The sequence below is a fragment of the Barbus barbus genome (genome assembly GCF_936440315.1).
Source record: "Barbus barbus genome assembly, chromosome: 5".
Lineage (NCBI taxonomy): Eukaryota > Metazoa > Chordata > Actinopteri > Cypriniformes > Cyprinidae > Barbus > Barbus barbus.
The window spans coordinates 17,072,256-17,096,078 of record NC_136733.1 but is presented as its reverse complement, the minus strand read 5'-3'; the positions used below and the strand labels follow the sequence as shown (position 1 = coordinate 17,096,078).

Sequence of the window (23,823 nt, the reverse complement as noted above, 5' to 3'; positions counted from 1 at the left end):
CACACACACACACACAGTGAACACACCCGGAGCATGAGTAACATAGAATTAAATCATACAATATTGACTTTTTGAAAAAGCCACTATTTTTGTGTCGTCTACTTAACGCCCCTGGCTGTAACAATTATTCTTATTTTAATTATTTATTTGGGGCTTTTAGAGGTTTTTTTCTTCAGCAAATATTGATCTATAATTTATTAACTAATAAAATTAATGAGCAAATCATGTAATTATTTAGATTAAATAATTGACAGTCCTACTTGTTGCTCAATACAGTATAAAACAATTTATCGACTCCAATGTAAGAACATCACTAACCATGATTTATAATTAATTTAACAGTCATTCACTTTTTGGAGTTTTTTGTAACATTTAATCTGAAAAGTAATCACAGTACGGCCATTAAACATGACGTGTATTTAAATTCTTATTGATTTTATTTGCACTCCGTCTTGTGCATTCAGCTAATATAGTACACAGACAATAATGAATAAACTTAGCTACCTTAATATGCTTCCTCACATTTGTTGCCAAAGAAATTTTGAAGCCAGAAATTTGCCTTATGAAAGTTGTACGGATGTGGTTGATGCATAAAAACAAACCTCATTAGCGTGCATGTTTGAGTGTCCAAGAACCATATTTAATGTGTGAAATAAAATAAAAATGTAATAAGTACTTTTCTATTTGAAATAAAATTGTAGGAGTAAAAAGTACTGCTATCCTTCAGAAATGTAATCAAGTAAAAGTGCAAGTTGTCACTTTAAACTTGAATAAAGTACAAATTCCCTAAAATAATACTTAAGTACAGCAATCAAGTATTTTACACCCCTGCCAAATGTTGTCAAAATTAACATAATAACGGGAGATTGAAGTACAGAGACCAGTGATTTGTTTCTCATTTTTACAGGCTGGATATTGCCTTTTATTCTAGAAATGAAAACATTGTGGCACATACAAAATCAACTTATTTTCCAAGTAATTTGAACAAGTCATAACCTTTAAAGAAATTAACCAAAATATTCCATTTCATTTCTACTTCTAACTTACAGATACACAGTACACTGAACAAAGCAATATAGAATGAGACATCATCTCAGAGTCAGTGCATTCATTCAGTCTTATTTCACTTGGCATCAGTCCACACTGCTTTCTTCTGCTTCTGGAACCACATCCTCAGACTCATCTTTGGGTTGGTCGGGTGCATCCACAGGCATAGCAGCTGACTTTTCTATGGGTTCCTCTGTCTTCTCTGAAATGGAGTTGGACTGTGAAGCCTCCTCAGACACCTCCATCTGCTGAAGGTTAAAGTCATTAGTCAGCCAGTGCTATTCACTCTTGTATTGGTCTGCATGGGTGCCATGAATGATGATGATGATAATGTTTTACCTGCGATGCGGCTTCAGACGTGACCTCCAGAGCAGCATGATCTGTCTCTCCTTGCTCCATGGGCTCTTCTTCTTCTTCTTCTTCCCTCCTGGCTGGGATCTGTTGTTGTTGTTGTTGAGGTGGTGGTGGTTCAGTAAACACTATGGCAGTCAGGGCTGAAGGTTCTGCTAGTGATTCTGGTGCAGGCATTGATATATGCTTTGGTACAGGCACCTTAATGAACATAAGTGGGTAAGACAGCATTTTATTGGTGGATTATCCAAAGTCCAACTAATTTCTGTAATGTTTGTTGTATTTTTTGGAGATCAACCGACATATAATAACCATTTTATGTGGTCGATAACTCTGAAAATTAAAATGTCATAACTCCAGTGAAAATGAAAGACTTCTCAATGGTGGCACGTGTCAGACTTCTCCAGTCATTTAGTCTGCCTAAACCTTCATTATCGACTGCAAGCTTGCATTCACTTTTGAGTTCAATGTCCACATCTCCAAATGCAAATCAACAACTCATGAGTAGAATCATAAAACCAACCTACATGTTGTCTCCTTTTGATAATCTGTTACACTCCGATATATACATCCCAAAACTCAAGAAAAGATCTGTCGCTTCTTCAGTTTCATCGCAACATACCTCTCTCTCTTCTGTTATTTCTGGACGATGAAGTTCAGGTTGTGGTTCTGGTTCTGGTTGTGGTTCTGGCTTCCTGCTGTTAGCCTCCAGAACGGACATGATAGATGCTGGAATGTGGGCTTGCTACAGAAACAATAAAACAACACGCATAAATCAAAATCATTTAGAAGTGAAAATGTATAACAAGTTACAGGGAACAGGTTTTCTCTTCTAAAAGACTTGACAAAAACTATTTCCATTTCCTACTATTCAGATCCATGTTTTGGAATAACACTGTGTACACGTATGTGATATAATATACGATACATGAATAATATGTACAGAAGACAGGTCTCACTGACCATTCATTCCCCAGATAACACCCATTTCAGATAAAACCTGCAAGTTTTGTGATACGCACTTGGTGAGGGGTGAAGGAGTGAACGTGCTGTAGGAGGGGCTCCCTCATCTCCGGGCAGCGCTCAAACACATTAGCCAGTTGTGGTGGAGGCAGCTGGAGGAGAACATTGTAGGACTGGGGTTTGGTGCGCTGGCAGCACTTTACAAAGCCCTCCCACACTTTAGGATACTTCCACACCTGTACAATCAATCATCAGTCAATCAGCAAAAGATTACAATGAGAGATGAGTATGATGAGATTATGTATGAGAACTTGCTTCGATGATAAAGGGTTCAGTCCACTGACCTGTTTGAGGATGAGTCGGGCTAGGATGTTCATGACGAAACCGGCCAGGCGAGGGTACATAGTGAGGGACTGGATGACCGTACGCATCAGCAGTATGGGGAGAGGCGTCTGCTCCATCAGCTGCTGCATCACCACAGCCAGCACCTCGGAGGTGTACACGTTCTTCTCCCCAAAACACAGGTTAGTGGCTACAGAGGAAAAGAAAACAGCATGGAAAGTTATGGAAAACAAAACATTAAAAAGAATGACAAGAAAAGCAAGAGAGGCACTATGACAGAGTTCCCACTATGTTGGAGCCATTTACATTTTGATTATTAATATATTCAATTGTATAAAAAAAATTATAAACTTCAATAGATTCAACTAACGTGAATCAATAATAAAAATAAAAAAAAGATTAAATCACAGTTTTCTATGCATTAATACATTATTTTCACATTGAACCTCCAAATTAATGTGTAAACAAAAGGCAGTATTTTATATATTTGATATATTTTAAAATGTTTAATTTTTTTTAAATGTTTTCTTTTTTTCCAAATTTTGGGGATAAAATGAGCAATTATAACCAGGCCATATTAGTATAAAATTTACAGAATACAAAAAATATTAGTGTTTTTTAACAACAAATACTCACCAAACGATTTTTCTGCCAGTCTAAATATATATAAGTCTATATATATTTGCTGAAATAAAAAGATACAAAAGGCAGGATTTATGTGCAGGGACTCAAATGAATGTGAGATAGTACCTTTGATGATTGACTTCATGTCACACTTGGAGGAGTCAATGTTGTGTAAGGAGATGAGGAGCTCTCCAGGAGTGAGCGGAGACATGGAGGAACTGCCCTCACCTACAGAACAGACAAACAATTAAGTTCACTAAAATTCTATTGATCTAAAGCAAAAAAATGGACATTTAAATGACATCATTCTGAAAAGAAGCTTTCGTCAAACCTATAATATAAGATAATATAATAATAATATAATATAAGATGAAAGCTATATTATATATATATATATATATATATATATATATATATATATATATATATATATATATATATATAGTTTTTTCTTCCTCAGTAGCAGCACACATGCACAAGAGAATAAGCAGGTATTACTGTGTTGAGTGCCCAGCAGTCTGTTGAACACCTCCTTCACCACGATGGGATTGAGTTTGATGAGTTTGGGTAGAGCCTGGATCACCTCTTTCTGTTCAACACAATCAAGATACCAATATGAATGCAGTCTTCAAAGAGCCCTTCTCACCTTTAATCAAGCCGTGCAAATTTTAAATTTAGGGGTAGAGTTAATTAATACAAACAACAGAGATTCATCTTTTCATTTTTCACATAAGAAATAAAATATAAAACAAGTAATTTGCAGTTTAGGCCTAGCTTTCAATTATACTCTAATGATGACTAGTTATAATTACTCATTTTATACCCAGAAAGTGGAAAAATCATTAAAGGCATCAATATCAGCGATACTTGCCTTCTTTGACATGACTTAATGAAAAGATGGCACTAAAATTATTCAAAATGTCAAATATTTAAATTATTGAACTTATGTTGTTTCCACATTATTTTGCAGATCAAATGTAATTGTGTTTGCAAATTTCAATGTTACATGCAATTAACTGTGATTAATTAAAGAAATGTGCGATTAATTAATTATTTTAAATATTTTTAAGTATGACAGATGACATGAGGCAAACCTTCTCCAGGCCATTGATAACTGGGATGAGAAAACGAACATCTGGTACTCGTTTATGATAAAGATCCCTCACCCTCTCCACCAGCTCAGGAGATGGAGGCACTGTGAACACGAAACAACCCACAAAGGGCAGCATTTACTATACAGAGATGCTTAGACACATTCACTTTCTCTAATACACACACACACACATATACCTTTATCAGTGAGTATGTGCAGACAACGAGTGACCAGCGTCTCTGCTCCTTTAGGACAGTTCTCCACCAGGAGCAGCAGGTCAGGAGAGCTCATTCCCATTCCTCTTATCTATAAAATCATTTATGAAAAAAAAATGATCATAAATGAAATGTTTTAAATGCAATCACAATTTTTCTTTTAGTCCACATCTGTTAACTATGGAAGAGGATTAGTGCCACGCAATAATAAAAAAATAAAACCATCTCAAGATTAAAGCCGTTAAATTTAGAGAAAATGTTGAGAGTAAACTAGTTAAATTTCGAGAATAAAATTATGTTTTGAGAAAAAAAGTCGTTAAATTGCGAGAAAAAAAAGTCTACTAGATAAAATGTTGAGAATAAACTCATTAAATTACAAGAAAAAAGTCGTTAAATTGAGAAAAACCTTGTTAAATTTCTAGAAAAAAAGTTGAGAAAAACACTTGTGTCATGTTCATTTCATCTCGTTGGACACGTGACGGGGTTCAAGTCTGTCTTTTGCCAAACTCGCTTTTCTTCCTTTTCTCATCACATATCACATCGGAAAAGTGGAAATCAATGGCTTAAACGAGTGTTTAATAATAAAGTATTAATTAGGTAGGTTTAGTGTTAGTACAGTAAATCCATTTTAAACATTAATTTGTGGATTGAGAAGTATTTAACTGCATTGTTGTCACACGGTGTTTCTCCTGTTTTCCACATCAGTGTTGTTGAGAATGGCAGCGCAGTTTCATCTGCCTTTAAACTAGTTTAAATCACTGTGACATCTGTGGTTTGTACAGGAGAGCTCTGCGCTCGAACGCTTCCTTACAGCGTTGTTCAGTGCTCGAGACCTGTCAGTGAGTAAATGCATTTGTTCTGAGCTCTCGCTGCGCTGTCTTTAGGCAGAGCTACAGTCCATCCAGCGCATTTCACACGAGTAGTGCTCTTCTGCTTTCGGTGCACTAAAGAAATGACAGCGCATACGAGTTATCAAATTGTTGTCAACTGCATGATTTGTACATTTTGATTGGCGGGCCACATAACAGCCTACATTTCAATAGACAAGCTGTGGGCCGTTTGAAATTCATCCACTGGCCGTATTTGGCCCGTGGCCGGACTTTGGAAACCCCTGTCATAGATGCCATTTAAAGTGAAAATAGTTATATGTACCATTTACTCTAATTGACAACAGCAGCATTTTAGATATGTGCTATTTACACTAAGTGAAAATAGCCATTCTATTTACGTTATGTAAAAGTACCAGATCTTTACAATAAGTGTAAATAATAGCTAATTAGATGCTATTTATGCTTATAAATAGTGGCAGATACTATTTGCACCTCAGTATTGTTGTACATTAACAGGATGCAATAACAACAATGATTTTATTTATTGAGATTATTAAATAGATGCTGCCTTATTGGGACAACATCGCCTTCCCTATAGCCTGCCTACCTAATTAATACATTATTATTAAACACTCGTTAAGCAAATGATTTACACTTTTCCGATGTGATTTGTGATGAGAAAAGGAAGAAAAGCGAGTTTGCATTACTCTCCAACCTCCGCCACTGCAGACGCTGAATAACGTTGTCCAACGAGATGAAATGAACATGACACGAGTGTTTTTCTTGACATTTAACAACTTTTTTCTCATAATATAATGAGTTTATTCTCAACATTTTATTGTGACTTTTTCCTCGAAATTTAACGACTTTTATCTCGAGATAGTTTTATTTTTTATTATTGCTTGGCCCTAATCCTCTTCCGTAGGTAACAGCGAATCCAGTTTTATTCTAGTGTACAATGATTTTATGAACTCAAAACTATTAAAAAATGTTGTTAATTGAAATAAAGCTGAAATAAAATCTAAACATAGGTAAATAGAAATAAATATAGATGAAGTACTGAAATAAACCTGAATTAAAGCTAAATAATGATGGAAGCACTAAAATTTAAAATGAAAATTCAAAAACATAGCATTTATTTAAAAATAAAATCTAATTCAAAATATTCATAACTACAATATATTACTAAAATAACACTGTAGTGTAGTCCTAAAACACTGACAAAAGAAACTTAACAAATATATGCATTCAAAATAAAATAAAAACTATGACCCACAAGGGTGTCCAGCAATTTTTTAGCCAATAAAAGAAATCATAACGCCCCCCTTTCCCAAAGCCACATGCAACAAGGCAAATGGCGTGATTTAGTTCTGTTCAGATCCCATGCTATTTTAGTACACATGACGTGTGTGCAAACAAATAAAATTAAGTAAAAACCTCAAATCAGCAAGATAAGACGGGAAAAACCCATTTGAAAAAATTAAGTTTTGGATGAGAGGCATTAGTAGACGAGAAGGTCTTACAGGCTGTTCGATGACCCTGAGCACACTGCGTTTGATGTCAGCGATGGCCTCGGTGTAGACAGAAGCCAGCTCGTGCACCAGACGATGGTTGAGGGGAAGGAGGGAGAGATAGAGGTAAAGGCACTGCCGCACTGTCTCCTCTGTCCAGGAGGCCGCCACCTCTGAAGACACAGAAGGATGGAACAAAGTCAACAGTGTTTTAGGGCACAGTAAACCAGTGAGTCCATTTTACACTACTTTATCACAGTATCAAGTTACTTTCTAAATTAAAGTATATTTAATACACAAGTATGAGCACATAGACCATGAATCTACTCAATTATATATAAAAAAGTGATGCATCTGAAGACTAGGAAAAGTCTTTGAACCTGTATCCTCTCCTGCTCCAAACAGTAGAGAAGGTGGGTTTGGGTGGACCAGAAACTGCATGTAGGTGAGAGCAAACTTCTCAATGCAGTCCTTCAGAAGTTCCTTCTCATACATGCGCTTGATGAAGCTGAGAGCAGTAGACCGCACCTGAACATCAATGGGGATTTGTTATTACACTGCTATGAAATTAATTAATGAAATAATGAGTGACAGATGCTTAGAGGTTAACCTTTTCTTTTTCGTGAGAGCTGAGGTTCAGAAGGACATTGAGGTACTGGTACTGTCTGGAGGGGCGCTTGAGGATAAGCTCCTTTAATGTGGACATGCCCAGGTAAACACGTGACTGAAAGACAAATATGGAACATTAGAGTTTCTTACAAGAACATTTTATATGTAAATGTATATGCAGATGATGACACGTTGCTTGTCGAGAAGAAAACACTGCAGAAACTTAGTAGTAGTAGTAGTAGTGTGGTAGTGTGGCTGACCTCATCCTCACAGTAGCGTTGAATCACCTCCAGTGCCGAGTCTGTAATGACCGGAGCCTCCAACACAAGCTTGGTGAAAAGCCTGAGATAAATTCAGGAATATTTACTAAAATTTTACACATATCAAAATACACATATTTATTAGTTCACATAAAACAAGCACAGAATTTGTGTAGCTGGCAAATTCATACGAAATGCATTCGGGGAAATTCAAATATCCTGTGGCATGACATGCTAAACTCCATCCAAAACCATTTTTGCATTTATTTTTTATTAATGTAGATTTCATAATCTCATTTAATTGAAAAACTACCTGGAATATTTGTACTTTTAAATATTCATGTCACACTGTAGGACAATTAAAATAAACTAATGAAGGAAATTTAAAATGGTGAACTTAAAAGAAATAAATTAGCAACTTTCCTTAGTAGATTACAACAATTTTAACCAAAAATGTAAAAAAAAAAAATTACGCATTATGCATCTTTAAATGTTACCCATTCAAAGATAAAGGTAGTACAATTCATGGCAGGGTCTGCCAAACTGGAGCTTGAGATTTAATTATAAGCTAATAATTAAATATAAAAATGTACAATTAGATCAAATAAATAATAATAAAGAAACACTCAAAATAAAACACTTACAAAAAAGATTAAATATTTTATGCTTACTTGCATGTCACATGACCATTAAAACATCAGAGAACCATTAACATGCAAATGTGTTAAATTATTGAAATATTAACCCTTAAATGCATACCTCGGGTCTTTAGTAACCCGGTACCCTCTCCCTCCTTAATTTTTTAAAGTTAGACATCAACTTTCTTTGCATTCCTCAATCTATTCATTATAAACAATATAAAAATAAAAAAATAGTAAAATATAAAAGAATGCCTGTTTTCTGATTAATTTTTTGTAAAAAATGTACAGGGTCGCTAGAGACCTGAGGTATATAAATGTGTAAGTATTTTTTTCATAGCAACTATATTTACATATCTGATGACTCAATATGTGCAATGCATCTTTTTTCCTCAAGGTGGCACTGTTTGATACACAATGATGACCTGGTGTTTCACTCATAATTACCTCAGGCATAAAACAAATGAATATCATCAGCAGAAATGTAATTGGTTTGAATGGCTTTACTGCAGAGCATTACTATACGCAATGAAATATAAATGTCACTGCCATTTGATGCTGGATGTGGTAAATAAGCTGCAAGTGATCAAAATATTGAATATGAAGTCATTGAAAACGATCGTTTTGATAATATGGTTGAGATCGCGACGATGAGCTAGATAGTGAATGTACTGTGGAAGTGCGCTCTGACGATGACAGCGATGGTAAAATCATCTGCTCAAATTGAACCTTTTTAAGTTTCAAAAGGTAACAAAATATGCTTTATTTTATTCTTCTGTAATTGTTCTTAAAATATCAAGAGAGGTTTTTGCTATTGCAGCAGTTAGAGATCCATCTGTGCTGGATATATACTCTAAGTCCGGGTTGCTTAAGAACCGAATATGTAATAATGGTTGGCAAAACATTCATGCATTTAAGGGTTAAAGTGCCCCTATTATGGATTTCTGAAAATTACCTGAATGAAAACATCCTGCAAAGTTTTAAATCTGAAAGTGCACTGTGTATAAAGTTATAGTCACTCAAAAGAAGAGTCGACTCCGAATCATTGAAACGAGCCGTAACGTCAAAATGAAGCATTAGCATATTGCCTGCCCACTTGATGCGCGCGCGCAGACCTGGGAAAACTTGGATTTTCGCTTTGGTCTGAATGAAAATGCAAATTCATTCTTTACCACTAGGTGCCGCTTTTGGAGCGTCAAAAGCTCACAAACACTGCTTTAAATGAAATTGACCAATCACCGCAGATTAGCGTCATGCAAAGGAGGGGTTTGGAAAAATGAATAATTAAACGAGTCGTTTGGGAGTCACTGAGCAAATAAGGTAAAAATAAATGCATATTATAAGAAAATGAAAGTGTTTTTTTGACTTGCATGCATGTCAACCTGTTGTTGGGGACTCCTAAAACCCAAATTTGAACCTTTCATAACCCATAATAGGGGCACTTTAACTTAAAATCTGAGAGAGGACTTTAAGCATTTTAGGTAAAAGGAATTCAGGTGACAAAAAGACTCTCCTAATGTACACTTAGCAAAATTATAAACGCAACACTTTTGTTTTTGCCCCCATTTTTCATGAGCTTAACTCAGAGATCTAAGACTTTTTCCATGTACACAAAAGGCCTATTTCTCTCAAATATTGTTCACAAATCTGTCTAAATCTGTGTTAGTGAGGACTTCTTTGCCGAGATAATCCATCCACCTCACAGGTGTGGCATATTAACATGCTGATTAGACAGCATGATTATTGCACAGGTGTGCCTTAGGCTGGCCACAATAAAAGGCCACTCTAAAATGTGCAGTTTTACTGTATTGGGGGGGTCCGGAGGGGTCCGAAAACCAGTCAGTATCTGATGTGACCACCATTTTCCTCATACAGTGCAACACATCTCCTTCGCATAGAGTTGATCAGGTTGTCCACTCCTCTTCAATGGCTGTGTCGAAGTTGCTGGATATTGGCAGGAACTGGAACACACTGTCGTATACGCCGATCCAGAGCATCCCAGACATGCTCAATGGGTGACATGTCCAGTGAGTATGCTGGCCATGCAAGAACTGGGATGATTTCAGCTTCCAGGAATTGTGTACAGATCCTTGCAATATGGGTCCGTGCATTGTCATGCTGCAACATGAGGTGAAGGTCGTGGATGAACAATGGGCCTCAGGATCTCGTCACGGTATCTCTGTGCATTCAAAATGCCATCAATAAAATGCACCCGTGTTCGTTGTCCATAACATACGCCTGCCCATACCATAACCCCACCGCCACCATGGGCCACTCTCGATCCACAACGCTGGCATCAGCAAACTGCTCACCCACACGACACCATACACGCTGTCTGCCATCTGCCCTGTACAATGAAAACCTGGATTCATCTGTGAAGAGAACACCTCTCCAAAGTGCCAGACGCCATCGAATGTGAGCATTTGCCCACTCAAGTCGGTTACGACGACAAACTGCAGTAAGGTCAAGACCCCGATGAGGACGACGAGCATGCAGATGAGCTTCCCTGAGAAGGTTTCTGACAGTTTGTGCAGAAATTCCTTGGTTATGCAAACCGATTGTTGCAGCAGCTGTCCGGGTGGCTGGTCTCAGACGATCTTGGAGGTGAAGATGCTGGATGTGGAGGTCCTGGGCTGGTGTGGTTACACGTGGTCTGCAGTTGTGAGGCCGGTTGGATGTACTGCCAAATTCTCTGAAATGCCTTTGGAGACTGCTTATGGTAGAGAAATTAACATTCAATTCACGGGCAACAGCTCTGGTGGACATTCCTGCAGTCAGCATGCCAATTGCACGCTCCCTCAAAACTTGCGACATCTGTGGCATTGTGCTGTGTGATAAAACTGCACATTTTAGAGTGACCTTTTATTGTGGCCAGCCTAAGGCACACCTGTGCAATAATCATGCTGTCTAAACAGCATCTTGATATGCCACACCTGTGAGGTGGATGGATTATCTCGGCAAAGGAGAAGTGCTCACTAACACAGATTTAGACAGATTTGTGAACAATATTTGAGAGAAATAGGCCTTTTGTGTACATAGAAAAAGTTTTAGATCTCTGAGTTAAGCTCATGAAAAATGGGGGCAAAAACCAAAGTGTTGCATTTATAATTTTGTTTAGTGTATGAGCACTGTCATATCGGCAAGCGGAAAAAAATTTGCACCTTTAACATTCTGATTATTTTCATTCACCTATTGTATCATATTTATTAATAATTTGTGGTGTTATGAGGTGATTCTCACCCATCCCTCTGCTCAGGTTTCTCCTGTAGGCCGGAGAGCAGTGTGAACAGACAGTGCTCATAGCTATCCAGAGAACCCGAGGGCTGCTGACTCAGGTATTCATTGTACTCGTGGAACAGCAGAGAAAAGGCCAGCTCACTTCTGCCCCGCATATCCTCCAAAATAAACTGCAACAAGTCATTTTTCTTCCCACCCTCAAACTGGGTCACCAACCGTGCAAGCAACTTCACACGGACCTGGGAAAAGATTAAAACAGAGATGTGGACTTAGTTGAACAGATATAGTGGCTGAAGTAGCAAGCACCCAAAAGCAGACTCACATGGGACATCCCACTCTGTGCAATGGCCTTTTCTGATTGGAGGATCCGTCTGATGGCCATGTTGGCGAGTTTCTCTGTCTGAGCCTCTGAAAACGGCTGCACCACGTCAGCCAATTTGAACACTTTTTTTCTGCCACTGGCACCTGGAGCTCTGAATATGGGTTAATGGGGAGGAAAACAAAAAGAAACAATCACTCAAACCAAATGTTTAAAACTAGAGACAACACAGAAGTACAACATGATATCTTATCTCATTTATTTTCGGCTGCTACCATTAGAGGTCGCCACAGCAGAATTAGCTGTACACTGGATTTGGCAAAGGTTTAAATACAACACAATACATCAAAATAGGGCTGGGCGATAAATCGATTAACTCGAATGTGTAGTTTACATCGATTTGTTTGAATGAAAATCGGTTTTCTTTTTAACATCCGTCGACGCTCCCCTCTGAGCTTCCGTAGTTCCGAATGAGCTCATTTGCCATATAACGTTAGGGTTTGGCCGATAGACGATGCCTGATGGCTGATAGACATCATGATGTTAAAGCCCTAACGTTACTTCGTTTTTGTACGCGAAACTTTCAAAGTTTACTCCATTTGAAGTTGTACTCGAACGCGCTCTAGAAAGTTTCAACCATGTTCAGTGTCTGCTCTATTTTTCCCCATTAAGTCATGACTGATAACAAATATTTTGTTAACTCTTTTAAACCAAAGCTGAGCTGTCTCATACCCTCTAGCACACAAGCGCTCGTCAATGTGAGCGTCTGTTGTTGCAGTCTCAGCTGTTCTGATGTCCGTCTCTTTTCAACTGTGAAACAACAGCCATGAACATGTGGAAAAACTGATTACTGTTAAATAACTTCAGTGCGTCCCTGCGCTCGTGATCCCACCTGCGTCTGAAAACTACTGCGTGCGACTATGAACAAATAATTAGGAGCACCAGTTACTGACCCGATCAGCATATTTGTGTTTGTGCTGAAGGAGCTTTAACTGTATCTAACCTACTTATGTGTTTTTGCAGGTAGAGTAATGCATCACATAACCAAAGAAGTGTAGACAGTGCATGCATCTCTTATTTACACAGTGTACGCAGCTTCGTTGATTAATAGAGTTTGGTGAGATCGCGATGAACTAAGATGAGGGACAGCTTTTAATGATTATTAAGGGAGTTTGCAAATGTGATATTGATTTAATACAACAGTTCATTAAACAAGAAGTTAATATTAAATGACTTAAATTGTCTGACTACAACACTATTGCCTTATTTTTGCTCTATTTCATCAACGAAAATAGTTTCAAACTAAGTCCCAGCGCATCTCCATTCAAACACAGAGGTGTTTCGTTTATGAATGAACTGCGTTTTTAAACGAATCTAGTGAGTCAATGATTCAATTACCCATTCATAAAGACAGTCTACTTCATTCCTGAATGAATCAGCGTTCGAACGAGTCAATTAAATGAATGATTCAGTAATCAAATCAGTGACATACCGCCACCTACTGGTGGTTTTAGTTTAATTTAATTATCTTTTCTGTTATTAAAATCATTTACCCCCGGTTTCACAGACAAGGTTTAAGATCAGTCCCAGACTAAAATGTAATTCTGAGTTGTTTCAACTGAAATAAACTTGCACTGATTGATCTTAAAACATATCATTGCCTTTTTGTCTCAAGATGCACACCAGTAATGTTTTTTTCTAAGGCATGTTAATAAAAAGTACTTAAATGTCCTAATTGAACTATGGCCTAATCCTGGCTTAGTCTAAGCTCTGTCTGTGAAACCAGGCCTTAATATTTCTACATTCAAAATTGTATATTTAAAACATTAACCTCAACATGAATTTATTTGCACTTATGCAACCTCTGAGCCTCATTAAACATCTGAAAACACACCTACAAGCCACTTGTGTATTCTTCTGTGCCACCTCTGTAGTACAAATTTATTTCTTAAATACTGATTTCATTTGATTGGTATCTTATTCTACTTGTTTTTATTCTGTTGTTTTAATTAGAAATGATAAAAAGCTTATTAATATATTTTTTTGAATTTGACAAAAGATAACACTTTTAATAAAGTTAGAAAAATGCCATTACAAAAGGTAAAAACTAAATTCCCTGTAAATCACTTTGAGTCAAATATCACCTCGTAATGGGAAGGTTAATTTTTGATCAGAATTTTTTATTTGACGCGCTCCTTAAAAGAAAAGCGCACTTTTTACCATGGCAGGGCCTGCCATCTTGTCTTTTTGGCTTGTTTGTTCTGATTGCACTTTAACCCCAAGGGGGAAATCCAGATTAAATCCCATAAGGGAGACTCAAAACAAAATGAAGTTAAAACTTGTTTTGAACAATTTCTTCGGCAGATTGATTTTAAGTAGGGGGGGGGGGGGTCGATTTAAATCGTAAATCAGATTTTTTGTAAAAAAATCAGGGATTTTTTTCTTGGGCCATATCGCCCAGCCCTACATCAAAATAAAACTGACATTGTCTCAGAGCAGCTTGGTTCATTTACTGTAAATTAGGCTGCTATGAAGTGCTGAAAAACACAATATCATGAGTTCCACATGCGTAAATGAACACCGTGCTTTGCGTTGCTCTGAAATGGCAAACATCTATTTGGCAAGCAAACCAAAATAAAAGTTTGGGTGTTTAACTTTTGAAAAATAAGAAATTATGAAACAAATATTACTACTGTAATTTTAAAGTGAACAACAACAAAATTTGTATTAAATATTTGTAACAGTACAATTATTACAATATATTTATTTTTTAAATCATTTTATTATTTTACATGCAGAAGTGTCAAAATAGTGGGAATGTAGGCTAAACTATGAAAATAATTTGGAAAAACTGGAAAGTATATTACAAAAAAAAAAAAAAGTGCTTTGAGTACCCAGAAAAGCGCTATATAAAATGTAACAAATTATTATTATTTTTTTATTAAAAATAATAAAAGTATTTACCCAATATTTGTGTGTGCTATGTTTTTTGTTTGTCAGAGTATAACACTATTAGCTTAGTGGCATGCAATTTTAAACTGCAAATGCTGCGAGTCACAAACTTAGCATGCTTCACTTGACTAGCACTATTTGGGTTTCTGCCTTTGGTAATAGCTCCAAATCAGTTTCTTATGAGATTGTATTTTAGTTAGGATGCTGCCGTTCACCATGTCTACAGTGGACGCCGCAACAGCTAAAGTCTGTCTACACTGGATAAAAATCATTTGAACTTTGTCTCAGTACGTCATAAATAGAATGCAGCATTAGTTTACTCTTGGGGATTTGTCGTGTCGCGCCGCATCCAGTGTAGACAGTATCACTGATTATAATGAATTCTATTGTATTTTGTCGCACCACGCTGCTCGCATACAGTGTAGACACAGTGTTAAAAGGCAGCTGACCAAGTGTGCCATAGAGAGTAAGGCAGCTCATTAGGTTTTAGAGCAGCTAATATTTATTTTCGTATTTAAAACTCTTTGTGTGTATGTTGTACTCTTACTTGGACTGTGTGGTGGGCAGTATGGGCTCAGGAAGCTTCTTGATCTGAGGTGCCTCTTCGGTGACAGGGCTCTTGTAGGCCGCTGGTTGCGCCCCCACCACTGAGATGGCTTGACCCAGGGACACAGCAGATAGTTTGCGGATGATGAGAGGGTCTTTGGCGCTGGACTCACCCGCTCCACTGTCTTCCTCCTTCACCTCTTCATCTCGAGCTTTACACAGCTCCAGCCCTGTGCAGGAGCAGAGCAAAGAGATGATGTCTGTCATGTAATGTTACGCCACACAAACCCTCTCACAGTCTTTACAGCTGTGCTAACAAAAACTAAAAGGAGTTTCTCTCTTTATCCCTTCACCTGGTCCCAGTCCAGCCCCAGTCATCTGTGTGGCCATCAGCCTAGCTAAATGTTTGATCTGAGCATCAGTGCCGGCTGATTCTACAGGTGTGTAGGTGGCCTGGAAAGAGGCCGGCATCACTTCAGGCAGGTAAACCATACTGATGAGCACCTGCATTGGGACAAAATGAAGAAAATGTCTAAATTAACACACATATAAGTTATAGCAATAAGCAAGACTGTGTGCTACTCATCACACTTCCCAGATTTTTTTGAGAAATAATTTGTTGCATAATATATACAGTCGTGGTCAGAATTATTGGCACTCTTGGTAAATATGATCAAGAAGGCTCTGAAAATAAACCTGCATTATTAATCTTTAAACTTTTATTTAAAAAAAACACAAAAATCTGACCTTTCATTGAACTAAAAACAAGAGCTGATAAAATGTAAAAACTGTAACTTGAATGCAATGTAAGTCGCTTTGGATAAAAGCGTCTGCTAAATGCATAAATGTAAATGTAATGTAAATGTAAAACAATTGAAAATGGGGGAAAAATCTCATTAAGAAATAAATGTTTTCTCAAATACGCGTTGGACACAATTATTGGTACCCCTAGAAATTCTTATGAGTAAAATATATCTGAAATATATTCCCATTCATATTTACAATTTTGAGCACTCCAGGGTGATTATGAACATGAAATTATCCAGCCATGGCTTCCTGTTTCACAGAAATATAAATAGGAGGGAAAACAAAGCCCAAATTACTTTACTTTACTGTACTTTATAATTAGTCTTTTGATTTAGATTTAAATTATTGTTTTTTAGAAGTTCTCAAAAAGTCCCACAATGGACAAACTGTTATTATGCATGCTTGTGAACAGGATTTTCTCGTGTCCAGCACTTTACCAAACAGAGCTCACAAGGGAAATGCGTTCATGAGTTGATGAAAATATAATAAATGAAAAAAAAAAAAAATTTAATTTAAATAAATGAATGCAAAGGACTGCACAATTAATCCAAATTAAATTGAAACCGCAGGTATAAAAAAAAAAAAAATACTGATTTAGTTTTTTTTTATGCTGCCTGTCTGAGATTAAAGCATGGCACTGTGTTTAATTACACTCTTCCTGTGTTTTCAGTGTCTCAGAGTGACTCGGTTTGCAGAAAATACTACTCCACACAAACCCTGCTGTTGAATGTTGCTTATTATGTGCATTTAGAAACATGCACCAGATCCTTATATTATCCTAAGATTTTTGTCTTTTTAGCATTTTACCATTTTTATAGCGAGACGCATCAACTAAACATACTTACATCTTCCTGCAGTTTTCCACCAAAATAAATCTTTAGGCTTTTTAATGTTTGTAAATTACAATCGCAAAAATACAAAATACAATACTATAATTATTAAATAATATATATTATTATTAAATATTTTACATTTTAAAATACTTTTAATTTGAACTAATAATTTTGTCTTCATTTTTTATAAATAGTTTAAAATGTATTCATTTATTTATCTTTTTTTTTTATAAAAATACAAAAATTGTTAATTATTAAAATGTTTTATTATAATAATTATTTCAGCATTTAAAGACAAACAAAAGCTTAGCTTAGCCATAGCACTGACCAGGTTGGCTACATTCTCTGGGTTCAGCAGAGGCAACAGGAACTCAGCAGTAAGATCGATGGCTGACTGGGTGCCAGCGGAGGAGGATGGTTTTGGGGTGACGACTGGAGCTGGTTCTTCCTTATCGTCATCATCCTCCACTAGAGTGGCCTCTGCAAGCACAAACAAGGCATTATTCCTCTTCAATCAATCAATGCCAACAACTGACAATGACTCACCCAGCTCATTAAAACAGCAACTCACCCATCTTGATCCTCTTGCCCTCAACATAGGGCTCTTGGTGGAGTCTCTTACGAGGCTGTACGATGGCTGGCGTGCAGCGGGTGATCTCACTCTGAGACATGCCAAGGTCCAGCAGCAGAGTGGAAATCTGGCCCTGGAAGTCCACACTGCTGGGGTGCTTCAGCACCGAGACCAAGTGCAGCTTCAGATTCTTGCGCACACTGCTCACCTGAGACTTAGCCAGAGTCGGGGGCAAGTTAGCTGGGGAGCACAACAAAACAGATTAAGAACAAAAGAAAGTATTTGATTTGTGCTCGACTCTGAAGAATGTCAGTGGACGGAACTCACCATGTAGCGTTTCGTATGCCTGCACCACCTCAGACATGAACATGGGCCGTTGTCTGGCCAGCGTTGCCAATGATCCCAGTGCAGCGGTGAGATTAATGCTAGAGATGGCAGGGTGCACCATAAATTTTAGCAACTGCTCCAGAGCCAACTTTCCCTCCTCACACAAGGTGTCTTAGAGCAGGACAGGAGGAAGTGAAGACGACGAGGAGAGAAGAAATGGAAGCAAAAATAAAGAATGAAAATGTTTCTGAAAACTTCTACAAGTCTTGACATTAGGGCTGTACACTTGGGGGGGGGTTTGGAGTGATTTTTCTGATAAAATTGTGAGAAAAAAATTTAATTCCAGGTTTGCTGTTTTTGGCTGCTAAATTTGTCGTCATTGTTATTATATATCAATATGACTATTAAATAAAAAATAATACTATTAATGATTATTTTTTATTGTTACTACTAAAAAAAAACATTAAACAAAATATGAAAAATTATCATTTCAATATTTAAGTTAAAAAAAAAAAAATCGAATACAAAAAAGTTACACTTTATTTTAAGGTGTCCTTGTTACAATGTAATTATTCATTTAAGTACTGAGTAATATTAATTAACTACATGTATTTACTATATGGTTAGGGTTAGGATTAGGGTTTGGCTTAGGGCTACTTGCATGTAATTATGCATAATTTATTGTTATTATAATAGCAAGTACATGTAACGTGTAACAAGGACACCTTAAAAGCAGCATTTACAGCAAACTGAGCCACTCCGAGCCACTGAAAATACTGATTCATGAGATATGTGCATGCCGCACTTCACTCAAACAGATTATCAAACCGATAATCATATTGAAAGCCATATTATTATTTTGATTAATTTAGCAGCCCTATTAAACATTAATGAAAAAAAAAAAACACAATACAAAATCGTGTTTGAAAATTGTCTGCTCCTACCATATCGAATATACATGTGGTCTTTGGGGATTTTGTCCAGGCTGATGTCTCCCTCCTGTTTCTTGGGCGTATCAGAGTCAGGTGTCCGTGGTGAAAGAGTGATGATGAGGGACTCTGTGAATTTGACAGCGTGAGTGCGAACTCCATCGTTTTCAGAGTCTAGCAATGCCAGAACATCCTCTTTCATCTGGGTCACCATATCCCAGCATGCCTCCTGCATGTCCGAGACACTCTTAGTGCGCACCAACCACTAACAGAACAAATACAAAACATGTCAGACACTTAAAACAAGCCCAACCAAACAATGAATACTGTATATTTAAGTGAAAATGAAGGATACCTGTAAAGCCACTTTGTATAGCTGAGTGAGCGTCAGAATGGCCTTCTTCACCACATTCACACTCTCATCTCTCATCAGCATGTTCAGGTTGGCAATCAGCCTCAGCAGTAGCTCGCTGTCTCTTTTACTAAAACAAGCATCAACTCTTTAAGGACTAGTCTTGAAGAGTATATAAAGTATTGGAAAGAATTTTGTATAAAGTGGAGTATGGGTGAATCTATTTCTCAAGTGGTCATGTGGAGGTTACTTGACCATTTTTAGTTTCCTTTATTTTAAATTTGAGTAATTATTTTAATGTATTGTAATTCAAAACCACCATTTTCTAAATTTTGTTTTGCATCTTTGTGTCCTGGCCCACAACAAATAATATTTTTTTCCACTTCCATAATGGGATGGGTTTGAGTTAGCATGCAGAACATTTACGATTTGAGACTTACCTTAATTTTTGTTGGGGGCAAGAAAGTGCAATTTTTTACTTTCAAATTGATTATTTCTAATGAGGTACCAGACAGGAAGGTTAAATGTTTACAGATACAGTGCGCTCCAAAAGTATTGGAACAGTAAGGCCAATTCCTTTATTTTTGCTGTAGACTGTAAACATTTGGGGTTGACATCAAAAGATGAATATGAGATGAGAGATTAACATTTCAGCTTTTATTTACAGGTATTTTCATCTGGATCTGATTCACAACTTAGAAGATAGCACCTTTTGTTTGAACCCACCCATTTTTCATGTTACCAAAAGTATTGGAACAGATAGAATTAACATAGATTAAAATGAAAAATACTTAATATTTAGTTGCAAATCCTTTGCTTTCAATAACTGCATCAAGCCTGTGACCCATTGACATCACCAAACTTTTGCATTCTTCTTTTGTGATGCTTTTCCAGGCTTTCACCGCAGCCTCTTTCAGTTTTGGGGGGTTACTCCCTTCAGTCTCTTCTTTAGCAGGTAAAATGCATACTCTACAGGGTTTAAGTGTGGAGATTGACTTGGCCAGTCTAAAACCTTCCACTTCTTGCCCCTGATGAACTCCTTTGTTGTTTTGGCACTATGTTTTGGGTCATTATCTTGCTGCGTGATGAAGGATCTCCCAATCAGTTTGGTTGCATCTTTCTGTAAATTGTCAGACAAAATATTTCTGTACACTTCGGAGTTAATTTTGCTGCTGCTAACGTGTGTTACATCATTAATGAAGATTAATGCGCCTGTCCCAGAAGAAGCGATGAAAGCCCAAGCCATTACATTACTTGTGTAATGTGTACTATAATGTACACCTGTGTACACTGTGTTTCAGATGAGCTTGTATGTTTGGGATCATGAGCAGATCCTTTCTTTCTCCAAACTTTAGCCTTTCCATCACTTTGGTCCATAAAATCAGTCCATTAAACCTTGTCCCAGAATTTGTGAGGCTCGTCTCCTATTCTTCTTGCTAATGAGTGGTTTGCATCTTCTGGTGTAGCCTCTGTACTTTGTTTTCCAATACAAAACACACCTGTTAGTCACATGTTCCAATACTTTTGGTAACATGAAAAATGGGTGGGTTCAAACAAAAGGTGCTATCTTCTAAATTGTGTATCAGATCCAGATGAAAATACCTGTAAATAAAATCTGAAATGTTAATCTCTCATCTCATATTCATCTTTTGATGTCAAACCCAAATGTTTTCAGTCTACAGCAAAAATAAAGGAATTGGCCTCACTGTTCCAATACTTTTGGAGGGCACTGTATAGGTCCCCTATGGTAGCATCCTGCTGCTGTAAGAATTTTGAGTTTCCAACCAACTTTAGAGATTTTGGACCAGTAAGATCAGCCAGCACTCACCATGCTTCCTCAATGAATCCGATGACAAACTTTCGCACCTCAATTGATTTATCAGTCTGAAATGCTATGATTTCCTGTAGAGGATGGATAAAAGTGAGAATGTAATTTATGTGTCGGCTTGTGTCCTTACTTACACAAGCTGGTTCAGTACTTACATCCAGAAAATTATCAAGCAATGAAGGGTCCTTGTTGATAATCAACTCCTGCACCTAATAATAAAAAAATATAGAGAACAGACCTAAATAATCATGTAAACTAAACATATGATTTTTATGTTTACAACAATATAAAAAGACTTTCAAAACCTGTTTGAGAACAATAAGCTTTTCCTCTGTAGAGATGAGCGCTGCCTGGTTTAACAATTCCACCACCTGATGGAGAAATGCAATCAACAACAAATTGCCAAATCTCAAATTTGCAACAAACAAACAAAAAACAGCAATAACTAGTGTGGTTGCTTTTTAATAAGTAATGATGGGGTTACCTTCTCGCTGGTGGTCATGTCAAAGGCTGTGTCGCTCTCATTGCTGTATAACTGGGAGGCCACGCTACCATGCGCTTGTTCTCCCCCGCCTGATGCCATCACGATAAAATCTAAAAAACAAAGTGCATCAGATGTCTGTGAATATATGCAAATTAGTGTACATTTAATGAACTACTGCATAATTATTTAATCAATATTTATTCATTTCAGAACACTTATTATGCAAAACACTTTAAAGTACTGTGATTAATAAAAAGGAAGAAGTTTAGTGGTATCTATTAGTTAAAATGTTTAACCTGTGGTGTCCTGCCTTAATACAAGAAGCACAAATCAAGTAAAAAGGCCTACAAGACGAAACAAAAGACTACGAAGGTCAACGGTCAGTTCAGACATTAGATTATTTAGGCACGAATAGTAATTCCTTAAGGTGCTTACTACTTTTACATTAAAGAAATACAGGATTTTTACAGTATATAATGGTATGCACTATGCAGTAAATAATATAATTGTTACACAATTCTTTAAACATCACTGACTTCAATATCAGGACCACAGTGGTGTTATGTCTTCATTTATCATGCCTACTGGTTACAATTTATTACAGCATACGTATTTTAGACAGATTTAATGAGGTAATGTACTGTAGTACACTTAGTTACCATCAGTGCTTTTTTTCAGCATCTCCTACTCGAGTAAATACTCCAGAAGCGAGAAACAATGATGGGCTACACGATGTCCATGATGTATATAAATGGCTGAAATCATTTTAGTAATGCCTAACGTTACATACAGAAATGTGTACCTAATTAATTTCTCGCACATAATTGGGCTCATTATAGTTAGATTTCAGGCTTCCCGACTGTCCTAAATTAGCGTATTTAGTAATTGATGAATAACACAGACAGCTTAAATTCTTCATATAAAAGAAATTAGTTTTAATTCTATAATAATGTGAGGAATTAAATTGCATAGACTTAAAAGCTATCGGTTAGCACTGAAGCTAATCAAACTTTTAAGCAAGAAAAGAGTTTTAAAAAAGCACAAAACGTTTACCTTAGTCAGTCCTTTTTTATGGTAACTTCTCACGTGAAAATTACACATCCATATTATTAATTTTGCTTCAAATTCACCAGTACTAGCAATCACTATTGCAAAGCATTCATTTGCGCCATGCTAAGAGGAGAACAATCTACTTCCGGGGTTGAGCGCACACGTGAGGTTCATGGGATATTGAGTTTTTTTGCTTGTTTTTTTTAATCCTCTTGACCATACCGGAAATCATTTACTGGAAATGGAGTTGTTCTTGTTGCTGTTTTATTCGCAATCAAACCTTGTAACAGTAGCACAGACTGAGCACGATCTCAACCAACATGCACACAGGCATACTACAGATAGCCTATAACAACAATACTGGTTTGAGCATGATGGGACAATCATCAAACATTTTCAGTTATGAATTAAACATTGTATCATAAACATCAGCAATGTTACTTAAATAATAACCACATTTCACAAAATCCCAGTACCAACTTGTGTTATTATTTACAAATATTAATGCTATTAAAGGACTGAAACAAATAGCTAAAAAAATCAACAGTTTATACATTATTACTCCAAACTCATCATACATTTGAATTAACATTTATAATTTGAAGATAATCTACATCACCTCTGTATATTGAAGTGAAATAGGAAATAAGAGATATTATATTCTATAATATTCTATTCTAAATGTCACTTCTACTTTTGTTATTTACTTACAGGTGATCGTAATTTGGACAAACCCATTGAATCATAATCCAAAATATTTCCACATTTCATAGCAGCAGCAGTACAGCTCAACAAATATTAAAAGACTGTCAGATACACTGGTCAATATCACATGCTTTGACATCACAGTATTATAGCAAGAGATTGAAAATAACACATTCAAAAAAATTATTCTGTTCAGTTTTTCTATTGTTCATATCACATGCATTAGTGGCCTTAGTTGTCTCTAATCATATTTTTCATAAGAGCTGGTTCTGCCTTCTAAAGCAAGTTGAAAAATTTCCATTCTGACAAAAGATGATCTCAAAGACGCTCCTCATTTTTTCCTGAGATGTTGCCATTGCTCTGATTTTATTTACCTGTTCATTTGCATTAATGTCACCAA

At 36.6% G+C, this 23,823-nt stretch overlaps 1 protein-coding gene across 2 annotated transcripts; it reads right to left on the bottom strand.

Annotated features, from left to right (window-relative positions):
• Window positions 1-621: 621 nt before the first annotated feature.
• Window positions 622-22,871, bottom strand: LOC306869865 (symplekin-like). 2 transcript variants are annotated; one of them, XM_079416792.1, is made up of 27 exons: window positions 22,722-22,871; window positions 21,669-21,778; window positions 21,490-21,555; window positions 21,340-21,393; window positions 21,185-21,258; window positions 19,360-19,486; window positions 19,020-19,269; window positions 18,076-18,246; window positions 17,749-17,988; window positions 17,506-17,657; window positions 15,891-16,041; window positions 15,539-15,767; window positions 12,043-12,193; window positions 11,724-11,959; window positions 7,846-7,927; window positions 7,587-7,700; window positions 7,357-7,504; window positions 6,989-7,149; window positions 4,618-4,726; window positions 4,422-4,522; window positions 3,826-3,916; window positions 3,454-3,555; window positions 2,706-2,893; window positions 2,421-2,597; window positions 2,021-2,143; window positions 1,387-1,599; window positions 622-1,295 (listed from the first exon to the last, which is right to left on the bottom strand). In XM_079416792.1, exons 2-27 carry the CDS (start codon window positions 21,765-21,767, stop codon window positions 1,134-1,136), a joined length of 3,771 nt encoding a protein of 1,256 aa, XP_079272918.1. In that variant the 5' UTR covers window positions 21,768-21,778; window positions 22,722-22,871; the 3' UTR covers window positions 622-1,133. The 2 variants fall into 2 exon arrangements, with proteins under 2 accessions (XP_079272918.1, XP_079272919.1); XM_079416793.1 differs by having other exon boundaries at window positions 904-1,292.
• Between the last annotated feature and the right edge of the window lie 952 nt (window positions 22,872-23,823).